Here is a 12,802-nt window from a genome sequence, read left to right as displayed (position 1 = left end):
GTACAAAGCAACTGAACCGAAACCATTCTAGACATTCTAGCTTATTCTGAAAATTGCCTGGGGCGAATGCGAAATGGCGGCAATTGCAAATGAGAGGGACTTGGGTCCGAGACAGGCCCAATATACGGGAACTTTGAAAAATATCCAACAAAATGGCGGACGTCGATGATAGAGGTTCGGTCGGCGACGAAGAAGGAGGCAAAGATCTCTGGTATTAAGACGTTTAAAGCTTGTGCCTCGAGGTTAAGTTTGGGCAGTTTGTAATGGTGATGCATGGTTCCTATTTTCGTTCCGCAGGTCGTCGATTTTGAGTGACGTTTCAAGTTCAGCAAGCCGAAAACTTCCAGCCAACAAGTCGATTGTACTGCTAGGTTCGTTTTTGCCGGCAAAACTTTAAACCTTCTTTCACTCTCTATTTCCTTGATCTGCATCGCCTTACAAAGTCTTTCTTTCCAGGGTATGATGGATCAGGAAAAACGACATTAATATCTAAGCTTAGAGGGAAAGAAGACGAGATAAGCAAGGGTCATGGACTGGAGTATACATATCTTAATGTACACGACGAGGAGAGAGATGGTATGAAATAAACTGGTTAACTCCAGGCGTAAAAACACCTTTTTTCGTTCTTTTTTGTAAGCATCTTACATGGTATATTTTCTACTTGATTTTTTAGACAGCACACGATTAGGGGTTTGGATATTGGACGGAGATCCTCTTCATAAAAGCCTTCTCCAATATGCACTAACTCCCAAAAGTGTTACGAACACTGTTATCGTACAAGTTGTGGATATTTCCAGACCATGGACTATTATGGAATCCTTGCATTCGTGGACGGAGGTTCTGAGAGAGCACATTCACTCACTTAAACTACCTCCTAAGGAATTGAATGACATGGAAGAACGCAGTAAGTTTATAAATTTAAATTGATTTCTTACAAATATTTCTTTTGTGTTCGACTTGCAAGAAATAATTTTACTTCCAGATAGGCGTAGCGAAGTGACTTTATTTTTGTTGATATAGCTGTTTCGCAGACTTATGCAGTTGACAGTCTGTTAAAGTGTCAAATTTTATTTTGTATGGTGTTTGTACGTCGCAATTTTAATCTACCAAGAGGACGTCGTCTTATTGATAGCTTGATCGTTTGATGTCTCCTATCCTAACATATGCTCGAAACGATTATATTGTCTGCTGAAATAAGTAGATTTTTATATCGATTTATGCTGAAATGAAATCAGAACTGTACTGTACTCAAGTTATTTTGAAGCTGTAGAATTTTTTTTGCGGTTAGTTCACCAAAAATGCCATTTATACGGTGGACAGGATATATTTTGGTTGGAAAGGAATGTTTGTAAATTATTGACGTTTATTTCGCATATTTACTTTCGCTCAAATGTGATCAAAATATTACATGCGAGGCCATCTTGAACGAAGAAACGTGTTTTGATTTTGATTTTAATGAATGAGATCGAATGGAATCAGTTAACAGTTGGGGGTCGAGTCTCATGTTTAATTGATAAATTTAGAGTTCCGTGTTTTCTAGATCATTTGAATTATTCTTAAAATTGATCGAAATGTGCATAAATTCCCGGCTCTATATTATAATGCACTTGTAGCCATTAGCTTTACTTGGAGTGTTTTTTTACTTGTCATATTATATCTGTCACTGCAAACAGAAGAAATTATCATTTTAGATTAAGGTGGTGTTATGAAAATATAGAGTAGAATGTTTTATGAAGCACTGTGTTACCCTGGTGCAAAGGCAGATTTTTTTCAGTCTGATCAAGTATAGGGTCACTTCACTGAATTGAATTTATGGTTCTTGTGCTTGCAAAAATATAAGAAACATTAAGGAATCTAGTCAGAGTGTTCTTATATTAATCCATTTTGCAACAAGAAATGTTTACATGTAAGTGTGAATTGTCTAGAGTTGATATGGGAAGCAAGTGGTAATAAATTGTTATTTATGTTGCATGATCGGTCAATGTGATACTAAGCTGATTAGCTGTGACATAAGCTAATGATAACTCCTCCAGATTATTTTGATAAACGATTCCCAGAAACAGTCATTTTGGCTTACATTTAAATTGTTTTTTTTTTTTAACGTGTTTGTGCTTTCTGGTCATTTAGTGAGTAATGAGATTCAAGTACCTGCATTTCATCAATTATCTCTATTTACCATGTACATGTACAAGTGCGTACTATAGCTTAAGCTGTTCTTATGTGGTTAATTAATGTTCTAGTTCACCGCACACATCATTGTGTGTTACAAACAATGTACAGCTTTTGACCTGACTTGATGCACAGTGCATTAATTTAAATTACCCAAGCTGCAGAAATACATGTACTTTATCACTGTAAGACAGAAACTGTATGCAACACCTTGCATAATATGGTTGTTTTTATTTTGTTTTAGTGTCTTCAATAAGTGTAAGTTTTTGTGCCAGAATTTGCAAGTGACAATCAAATAAGGTTTATTACTTACTTACTACCTACTCTAGGGGAAGTTTAAAAACAAGTGGGATCCCTGTACACGCACATGTTATATTACAATAAAGCATACCTTCCCTGAGTTTCTCTTGCTATTCAAACTCTTTGGCATGTCATTCTTCGACATGGTAGTCACTAATGTTTAATATATTTGTTATCTCTCTCGGCTCATGCACGACAACATTAAATTAATGTCCTAGAATTCACAAAAAGATACATTTACATTATTTTACACTATACATAATGTAAAACAAATTCCCATAAAGCTTTCATCCTGCGCTTCAGTGTCTCTTGAGAGAAATGAGATAAGCCTTAAGAGAAACGAGTCATGTCTTGCGAGAAACAAGACGCCTCTCGTAAGAAACAAGACCGTCTTGTTAGAAACAAGACAAGGTGGTACTGTAACTTACATTTTAGTGGTACTGTAGTTCCAAAGTTCTGCTACTTTAGCTTGTTCTTAATAAAAGTAACCTCAAATGTATCAACTCCTGATCCATTTGTTTTTCCCGTAGTTGTGCGGCAATTTCAAGAGTATGTGGAACCAGATGAATCAACGGAGGACAGAAGAAGGTCTGGAATAAAAGATGAAGACAAGGTTCTCCTTCCACTTGATGAAAATGTACTGACAGACAATCTTGGTCTTCCTGTAGTAGTTGTTGTCACAAAGGTTAGTACAATTATGGTACATACAAGAAGGTCAATCACTTTGGACTACTGCGGTATACAGCATTCAATATTAGTATACATGTTTACCACACAAGTAAAAAGTACTATTTATACGCTCTGATTGGCGAATTCGGAGGTGATAAGCAAAGTACTATTCACCTCTGAGTAGCCAAAGAGAAACAAAATAGTGGCATGTTTTGCTTCGGCTACCAAAGCTTTTTGGCCATCATTTTATTTAGCTTGTGTGATATATACTAACCGCCCCGAAAAACCCACAACCCCCCACCCCCCTCCCTCTGGTGTATATATACAACAATTATTCACATCAATGTCGGTGAAAGTGGTGGATATTTTCCTCACCACTTTATGGCTAAATAAATATCCACCACTGTTGTATGAAGTGTACATGTATTTACTTTTCAAATGAATCTGGTTTGGTCTCAATAAGTTTACCAAAATTTTCAACCTTAATTTCTTCAATTAAATTTTCGAAATTTCTTCAATGTTAGTCTGTCTAAAAGACAAGAGCTACTAGATTATTTTTTTCTGCCAGGCTCGTGGTTTTACATGTATTTATCACTTGCCCTTGCACAAGTGCATGTTTGCATTTTAAGAGTTGAAGTTGGCAGATTAAATGCAGCCTGTAAGGTTTAAGTAATGAAAGCTTGTTTGTTATTTTTGTTTTGAACAGTCTGACTGCATGTCTGCACTTGAAAAGGACAGAGATTACAGAGAAGAACACTTTGACTTTATTCAACAACACATAAGAAGGCACTGCTTAAAGTGTATCCTTAATAACATGCACTTGTAGTTTGACGGTGTACATGTAAGATAAGAAATGGAATAATTTGCACAAACTACTACTTACTACATTATGAGCATGTAGTCAAACCCAGGAGCACAGCACATTATCCTGTCCAGGGCTCAAACCTTAACACATGTTTAACTTGGTTGTGAAATTAGAAAGATACTAATCAGTACAATGTACATGTATAAGTGACCCAAGCAAAGCGGAAAAGAATTCCAAGTTCTCCCAACAGGAGTCAAGCCTATGACCCTTTACCATCCAGTAGTCATGTGGGAGCTACCGGTAGACCATAACTACTTGGTTCAAATGTGAATCATATTTCCTCTTTGTTGCTTGTCTTTCTTGACATGTGGTAGATGGTGCCACCTTGTTCTACACATCTGTCAAAGAAAATAAGAACTGCAGTTTATTATACAGATATTTAGTTCATCAAATATATGGCCTGCCATTCAATAGTCCTGCCCTGGTTGTGGAAAAGGATTCAGTATTTATGTGAGTAAAATGATGGCAAGCACATTGTTATTCTTGTTAAATACTAGCATATTCCTTTAGGGATGGACCATTATTTTCTCCCCAACAAAAAGAAACCCCACCACAAATTGGAGGGGGGGTGGGGGGGGGGATGAAAAATTTTCCTCTGCAAACTTCAAAAAAGTTTTCCCCTTCCCTCTCATCAATCATTTAACCCCGATTTCTTAACCAATTTTTTTTAGTTAGCACCTATTCAAACATTTTTTTCGAAATTCTTACTATTTTTTGTTATACATATCGTGTTTTTGCAAATAATGTATTTATGTATTTATATAATATTAATTTGCCAAGGTTTCCCATTACGCAAATAAAAGTGCAGTTGTCAAAAAAAGTGTGATTCACATCATGTGTGAGTGAAATAAAGATAAAGGAAAAATAAAATTAAAATGGTCTTTGGCAGGGGCCGCCGGGTTGGGCCCTCCCACGCCGGAGGGAAGAAAAGGGGGGCGCGGGCAAAAAAAAAGGAAGATGTGGCGGAACAAGCGACTGTCTAATCTGCAGCGCGCCAATTCTGAAATGTGACGTCACCAGTTTTTTTCCACCTGTGACGCCATCGAGATTATGTCAATCATATTGTTGCGTGCGAGCTTACCGAGCACGCTCTGTTCGCCAATTTTATAGCGCGCTCTGTTCGCGAGACACGGTTGCATTTTTACCTCTTTAGCAGGCTTGTTTCCTTTTCACATCGGCAGTTAAATCAGTGTTTAAACAAACAACACAAATACCTTCTTTTGTTCCTGTCCCTTTTCAATCTTACAGAAATGAGAAAGCCATTAAAAGCCATGAGTATGATTTCCCACAAAAAAGTTAAGAAAATCTCAACTTAACACACGCCATGGCGCGCGTCAGCTGCACACACGCGGTGCACAAAACTAACGTCAACACGGTAAAAAAAAAAAAAAAATCAATGCACACGAAATGATGCGATTTTTCGCGGAAAAAACGTCAGCCGGAATCGATTTCCTGCAAGTGACACAAGTCGCTCGTTCCGAGCCATTCCTCGACGCACGGACAAATGAATTCTGCACGGTCACTCACGCGCGATTTCAAAGCAAGCTTACTCAATTAACTCTATCGACACGAAACGAGCGACTTGGAGCAAGTCAAAATTATTTTAAGAACCCCGTTATTACGAGAACATTTTCCCAATCCCTTGGTACTTTGTTACATTGAAATTTCACTGTATAAATAACCTGTTTTTTGATGTACATGTGCACTATTAATAATAACACTTTGGACATGTAGAATGTTTGCACCTTTTTGTAATGTTTTTTATTTTTGTGTTTTGAATTCTAATAGAGTAAAGCAAGGTTTACATGTACATGAAAACAGCTACATAATATATACATCTGCCTACACCATGAATGAAACTAGTGAGATTAATTCAATGTAAAATTGAATTTTGCTCTACAGTCCTGCAGGTTGGGATTCCATAAAGAAAATAAACATTCTGAGTGAACACCTAAAAGTAATCCAGCCCGAGGATGTGTTTGATGATCACATTGTCAAACCACAGTTAAGAAAGGTAATGTGGAAAACTGGATGTGTGTGAGGAGGCTCTTTAGGGTCCATCTTGAGAGCTCTCCTAGACCCTTATTTGGACTGATATTCAAACATTGTACATCATTGATCATTGCAAGAATTTTGGTGAATGCCATTTTGGTGATCACTTCCCAAGTTGGGACCAGTTTAGTTGATAATGTACATGTATAGTACAAGTGATAATTTGGGAATACAAATGTACATGTACATATGCACTAGTCAAAATAATAAAAAGAAAATGAATGTACAAATGAACAAACAAACCAATGAACCAGCAAACAAACAAATGAATCAACAAATTCCTTCAGTTTGGTAGAGTGTCAGGCTCAAAATAGCAGTGAACAACAACAAACATTGGGACACTACTGTGTAGACATGGTATCTCAATAAAGTATTATTTGATCAGAGGAAAAAAAAATATTGCTACATACTTAACACAAAGGTGCACAATAATAGGGCACTTCCCAGGCTGGGATTTTTGATCAAAACTGCATGTACCGGTAGCATGCATGTTCTCACTAATGGGAACCCTGTGAAACTCAAAATAATTCACTTAATGCTTACTTACATTTGTATAGTACAAACATTTGTATCTTGAAGACAAACAAGGAGTGCTATGCTTTTGTTGAGTAGCATACAGGTGACTAAAGGTCATAATTGAATTTCTTTTTGCAGCCAATACAAGACAAAGAAATTCTTGCAGAGGAGGAACAAACATTTCTTGCAAAACAACAGGTGAACCTTGCCTTGGTGAAAATTTGAAATTTATTTTTTTCTGGTTTTTGATATAGTAGAATATGTGTTATACTTTAAATATGAAAGAAGTGTTATATATGATTTTGCTTCTTGTCATAAGAATTTCCGTCTGGCTGTGGTGCTGCAAAGAGTAATAATAAATTAAAAATAAACAGCTTTATATTATTAAAATACTGATTTGAAAAATACTAAACCAAAACCAAATGTAAAACTACATACAGTACAACAATTATAGACAGCATTGGGGATACCATAAGCCTGGCCGTCTATGTTGATATTCATGTATTTTGTTTTTATCTTTTGCATAGCAACTGCTTCAAAAGATGCCAGCAACTGTTTCTGGTATTGGCAGACAACAACCGGTGAGTGATGACGTAATGTTCCTATACTTCTTCTGAGCTCTGACTGCTCAGTGTATCTTTGCTCCAAGTCTTTTCTCAGAAATTTGACTGTTTACTACAGTCCCGGCCAACCTGGGTTAGAAATAACTGGCTGTCATGGACAGGTAAAGGGGGCAGTTATGGGTTAAGACTTCAAAAAGAGTTAAGGTCTCCGCACACGTGGGGTCAAGATGCAGGGACATGTCCCAGCGACACGAAGCAGCGACAAAATTATGTCTTGTTCACACTGAGAGGACATGTAGCAGGGACGTGTAGCAGCGACAGAATCACAATGTGTATACACGCAAGAAAATGTAGCGGGGACATGTCGCAGCGACATGTCCCCTCGTGTGTGCTGATAATTTTTGGCGCGTGCACCACAAATTCTTGCAACATTTTGTCCCTGCAACATGTCGCAGGGATTAAACTGTCGCAAAATCGTCCCTACTACGTGTCCCCTCAGTGTGAACAACACATGAGTCAGTCACTGCTACATGTTGCTGCAACATGTCCCTGCGACATGTCCCCATAAGACCTTAATGTGTATCAGGACTGCAAATAGCAGTCATTCAAGTGCCTGGTCAAATTTTGCCCATGTCTGATGAAATCCCAACTGTTGAGGGATATTTTGTCCGGTCAATTCTTCTCTTTTAACATCAATGACTATTGTATATCATTTTGTAAGTGAATTTAAATCTACCTTGAGCGGATTAAACAGATTGTTACTTTCTTAGCTGGGGTGTGCCTTTGTTTCCGACCACTTTAATTTTCGTTTTGTCTGAACAAAGTGGTGATTCATTGTACTTAAAGTAGCACAAAATGTTTGCAGCTTTGCCTATGGTTGTATTGGTGCACAGTTGGGATGAAAAATTTCTGGCTGCTATAGAGAAGTGGTGCTTGTATTAGCAGGGGTTAAACTGTAATGTTTAAAATTATTTTGGCATTCAAATCGAATATGCAGAATTTTTTGTATTCTCATACATTTTTATTTCCCTTTCTCTCTAAGGATTACGTCCACTAGCCCAACTGCAAAATCCACTAGCCCCAGGCTAGCAGATACTAACTTCTTTGCACGCTGGTAATGTCCCTCAAAACCTGTTTCAAAATATTTTAAACTATGGCTCTTTTTCTTAGGAGATCACCAAGCCCCGTGGTCCTGGGAGCCCAGGTGGCAGGATGAGTACAGACAGAAGACCTTCAGGAGGAGGAATGTCGCCAGTACCAAGAGGACCAAAGGTAGTTTGGACTTATGTTCAGCTTGTTTTGTGGTTCTTATTATGATAGGACAGTAACAGTCAAAATACTTAGCGAGTGCCGCCTAATATTCCGGAATAGTTTTGATAAATGGCGAACGGATTCCATTATTCGTTTCAAACATTCAAATTCAAAAATAAACCAATCACATTCTAGAATATTAGGCGGCACGCACTGAGTAGTTTGACTGTAAGGAATAGGAAATAGGAAATGTTGTTCTATTGTTGCAAGAGTTTTTCTGGTAGCCAAGTTTGGACTGCATTCCATATTATCATTATGCTGTGTACATGTACAGTGAAGGTAAAGCAAAGTACAAGGTGTGTGTGTGTGTGTGTGTGTGTGTTTTTTTTTTTTTAATTTTGTTAAAATGCAGAATGTGTAGCAATACCTTTTCTCACCCATGGTTGAATACAAGCTTCCTTCGAAAATTAACCCAAGAACAGGTGTGTTCGAAAGCCGTGTTTTTATTACTTATATTTTGTTAGAGTTTGAGATCAATTCACATCAAAACTGGAGGGCAGAAAATATGAACAAAAACATCCTCACTGAAAAGTTAAAAAACAGATATCAAAACTCACGCTAATCTTAGCTTAATCGTAATAAATCTAGCTTAATCGTGCTTTGAACAACTTGGCCCAGGGGTTACTTGATAGGTTCCAGGTATTAAATTTATGGTTTGTTCCGGCAGGTTGAAGGTGGAAAACCAGGAGCAGCTGGCGCTGCTAGTGAAGGAGTACTAGCTAATTTCTTCAATTCCCTCCTCAACAAGAAGAGCGGGACTGGTGCGGCTCCGGGACAAGGCGGCACTGCTGTAAGAAGTGATGCCGCTGCCGAGTTGCATCGCATGAACAGAGCCAAGAAAATTGTGTCCCAGGGAAACGCGGCCAACGATACGACGGAGTCATCGTAGAAGGTTCAGCAATTCTTCAAGTAACTCATAGTAGATTATACAAACTGTTATCGAGCACGGATCACGTGCCATGTGGAATTTATTTTGTATAAAGCTAGGCTATTTTAATTTGGTGCAGATATAAAGGAGTTCAAGAGACTATTAGAAGATGTATACGATACAAAAGATCGATATGGGGGAATGTTAGCCTGGAGGGAAACCGTGATGTGTGCGTTATGTCAGTGACAGAAGTAATAAGATGAAAATAATAGGAAAAGTGAGCTCACTGCGCGATGAAACTGTAAGCTAGAAAGCTGCTTACCAGAGCATAGAAGGCTATCACTCGCACAGTAATTCGTGCTCTGATAAAAATGTGTTGTGACAACTCCTAGAAACCTTGGCAAACACACGTTTTAAAAGTTGTTAGTTTCTTACAGGGCGGCTTGGCGCGTCAGCTGCTTAGTGAAAACCAGGTTTCTTATCACCTTGAACGTTGATGAAGCAATTGAATCGCGCTTTAATCGTCAAAACAAAAGAAGTTCGGATGCTACTTGAATAAAATGTCAATGTCTCAATCCACTAGTCGATGCCGTCGCCGTGGAACACTCAAAATAAAACGCGATCACTCGAGGGTACTCAAACAAACGCACGTCACTATGACGTAATAAACATACTTCATGTTGCTTTGCAACATGAAAACCTCGGGCTCAGACAATTTTCTGAGATATGATTCTGTTTGAATTAGTTTAATTTCTTTCTCACCCTAGTTGATGACAGAAAAGATGCACTGTTTCGCGTGTGGCTTTGCTATCCATTTTGAATGTAGTTGTTGAGTAGTCCGAGGTTGTAAAGATCGAATTAAATGAGAACGAGAGTCGATAAGAGTTGGATGGTGCGAGTTTCAGCTCCCATTGATTACTGTCAGTGCGCAGTCAAACAAGCTGAGAGTCTTTTTGTCAAACGAGCGAAACATTTCATCGACTCGCATAAAGATTCGAGTAGGCTAAAATTCGTTGAGAGGGCAGAAGAGCCTGCGGCTAAAACGAGAGCGAGAGTTAAAACTCTCCCATCGCACGAGGGTTTATTCAGTTGGCATGTAAATAGCTAGGACGTTAAGAAATCTAAAACCGCGCCGGCCGTTTGAGACCGCTGTTGTCCAGTTTAGTTGTCGAGGAAGGCAAAATATTTATGGTGGATAACCTGGAATTAATGTCAGCGCAGAGTGAGGTTGTTGTGGAAACAGATGTGTTACTTGTTAGTTGTAGCTTCTCCTAGGTGCAGTGCAAATGGTGATGGCGGTTTAGCATTCCACTCAAATGTTAAATATAAATTGTTCTGTATTCTTTTTTATCAACTCGAAGCAGGAAAAAACGAAACGCGGTCGGCGTTTTCCCTGGACATCATTTTGTCGATGTTTGTGTCTGATATTGTTGTAATTGTTCACCATGGTCTGCCGTGGTAATTCATTTTTTACCTAAATTCCCTTTACCGTTTACGGATTGTTTCAAAGCAGTTATTTTGTTCAAAATTGAGATATTTGCCCAGGATACTATAAAATATTCAAGTAACTAATAGATTTCTGAAAATAGCTAATGCATAATTATCTTTTTACGGAAACACTACGAACGAGTTCATGATAATTTTAAGGCGGTGTAATACCACATTGTTGGAAAGTCGACGTGAAGATGTTTTGATAAATGATCTCAGTTGCACGGGTAAATGACATGTGCATGGCCAGAGAAAGGGTCCTAAAAGGGGGGAGAGGGGGTAAAACTCCCATTTACCAGCCTAAATTTTGCCCAAATCCCTATTCCTAGTCTATTTTTTGTCCAAATCCTAGTCCCATTCCCATTATTGTTGTTTGTAATTCCCAGTCCCAGTGTCCCACATCCCGTTTTCCCAGTTCAAAAATAGACAAATCCCAGTTCCCACGTTGCCCCACTCATGCCCCTCCTGAAATTTTATAATTAATTTGTGATCGCGAGGCTCATTTCTCGGAGATCAGAGTTTATCAGTTGTTTCATTCAGTTAACGTAGTCAGAAAATAGAGGATTTTCTTTAGAAAAAGTCGTGATTAATTTAATCCTGGTTGGTTTGAGTTCCAACATCTCTATGTTATCTCGTGTTAAACGTGAACACTCGTTCAGTTACATCCAAGGTGTAACATTTTTATTTACAAAATAGTTTTTGGAGTATAAATGGAGGTGGTTTTGATAGTGGTGTTGGTTGCTTTCAGTCCTAAACGAAATCAAAATGGCAAAGTGGCAAAATAGTTTCCAAACACCGAGAAGGGAGTTAAATTGTACGACGCCCAGTGAAGTAGTTTTTGACAAAATTCGAAGTCTTAGGAAAACGGATGGAACACTGACTTGAGTGCTTGATTTATCTCCTCAATCCTCCCTTTCTCTCTAGATATACCTTCGTGCTCGTTTTAACTCGATTAATGATTTCGAGAACACGGGTTCCAAAATTGGTTTTCAAGTACTGCTGCTTGGTTCTTGATAATTTACAGTTCAGCTACATTCAGCGAATGATAGGCTTGTTGCAACCAGAGGTCACATGATACAAAGTCCGCCCTGCTAGATGGCAAAACAATGTAACAGGTTCCAATTCACAAAAAAAGCGACTTCAACCAGTCAAGCTTGACTTTTCTTTGTTTTGGATCTCCCAGTGCGTAGCTGCCATGTCGTATGGCGGATTTTGTATCGTGTGGCCGGTTGTTGTAAATCGCCCATTAAGGTTGTTTTGGAGTCGTTTGACTGAGAAACTTGACACTCACCGGCTGTATGTTAGTTAGGCTATTTATTGTATCTCTGTCGTGTACAGTCTCAGTTGAATGTGTCCAAAAGTAAATACAAACAGAAAAGCTGTAAAATCATCTAATAAACCCTCGTAACTGTATACAAACTGTGTTGTGATTTGTTTGCTGTAACTGTGTGCGTTGCCCAACTGTTATAGAAGCACTATTTAAGCGTGCTGTTTTTGGTCGATAGATGTTGGCCATTGTACTGGTAAACGTCAGGAAAATTATAGTCATTTCATACAAGGAATAGATGTACAGATTTTTGATCGTCATCGAAAAATCGCTGCAGTTCGCGGTACATTATCTTGTGAATTTGGTCAACCAATCAGTGATGCGCCTTGGCATAGGGAACAGTTCGATTTTGTTTCTCTGACGCCATGTAAATCTAAACAACGTACGATTTAAATTTAGATTCGTTCAGATCGGATGATTTTCTTTGGTGATAGCGTGCGTTTTAGTGATCAACGATGGATCTCTTAAATGACCAAATCGATGGCGATCATAGTTGAAAAAAAAAAAATGAACTGAAGGCCTTATTAAACAGTAGTCTCCACTGACGCGCTTAATTCTTTTCCCGCTCCATTCGACAGGAAAACATTTCTTAATAATGACGTAGCTCTGCAGAGATCCGTGTAGCGTCTCTGATTGGTTGTTACTTGCCGCGAAAATGCAAACCGAGGAACAGC

General features: G+C 38.4%; 1 protein-coding gene across 1 annotated transcript; it reads left to right on the top strand.

Moving 5' to 3' along the window:
- The first annotated feature begins 125 nt into the window (after window positions 1–125).
- Window positions 126–12,220, top strand: LOC144651735 (cytoplasmic dynein 1 light intermediate chain 2-like). Its single transcript, XM_078511705.1, has 12 exons — window positions 126–211; window positions 298–371; window positions 457–576; window positions 674–904; window positions 3,000–3,154; window positions 3,845–3,938; window positions 4,318–4,453; window positions 5,906–6,017; window positions 6,710–6,769; window positions 7,099–7,152; window positions 8,305–8,406; window positions 9,113–12,220. Exons 1-12 carry the CDS (start codon window positions 153–155, stop codon window positions 9,332–9,334), a joined length of 1,419 nt encoding a protein of 472 aa, XP_078367831.1. The 5' UTR covers window positions 126–152; the 3' UTR covers window positions 9,335–12,220.
- The last annotated feature ends 582 nt before the right edge of the window (window positions 12,221–12,802 follow it).

The sequence above is a fragment of the Oculina patagonica genome, chromosome 4 (genome assembly GCF_052425735.1).
Source record: "Oculina patagonica isolate OP01 chromosome 4, crgOcupat, whole genome shotgun sequence".
NCBI classification, from domain to species: domain Eukaryota; kingdom Metazoa; phylum Cnidaria; class Anthozoa; order Scleractinia; family Oculinidae; genus Oculina; species Oculina patagonica.
Note: the sequence above shows the minus strand (reverse complement) of the source record. Positions and strands in the feature narration are given on the sequence as shown.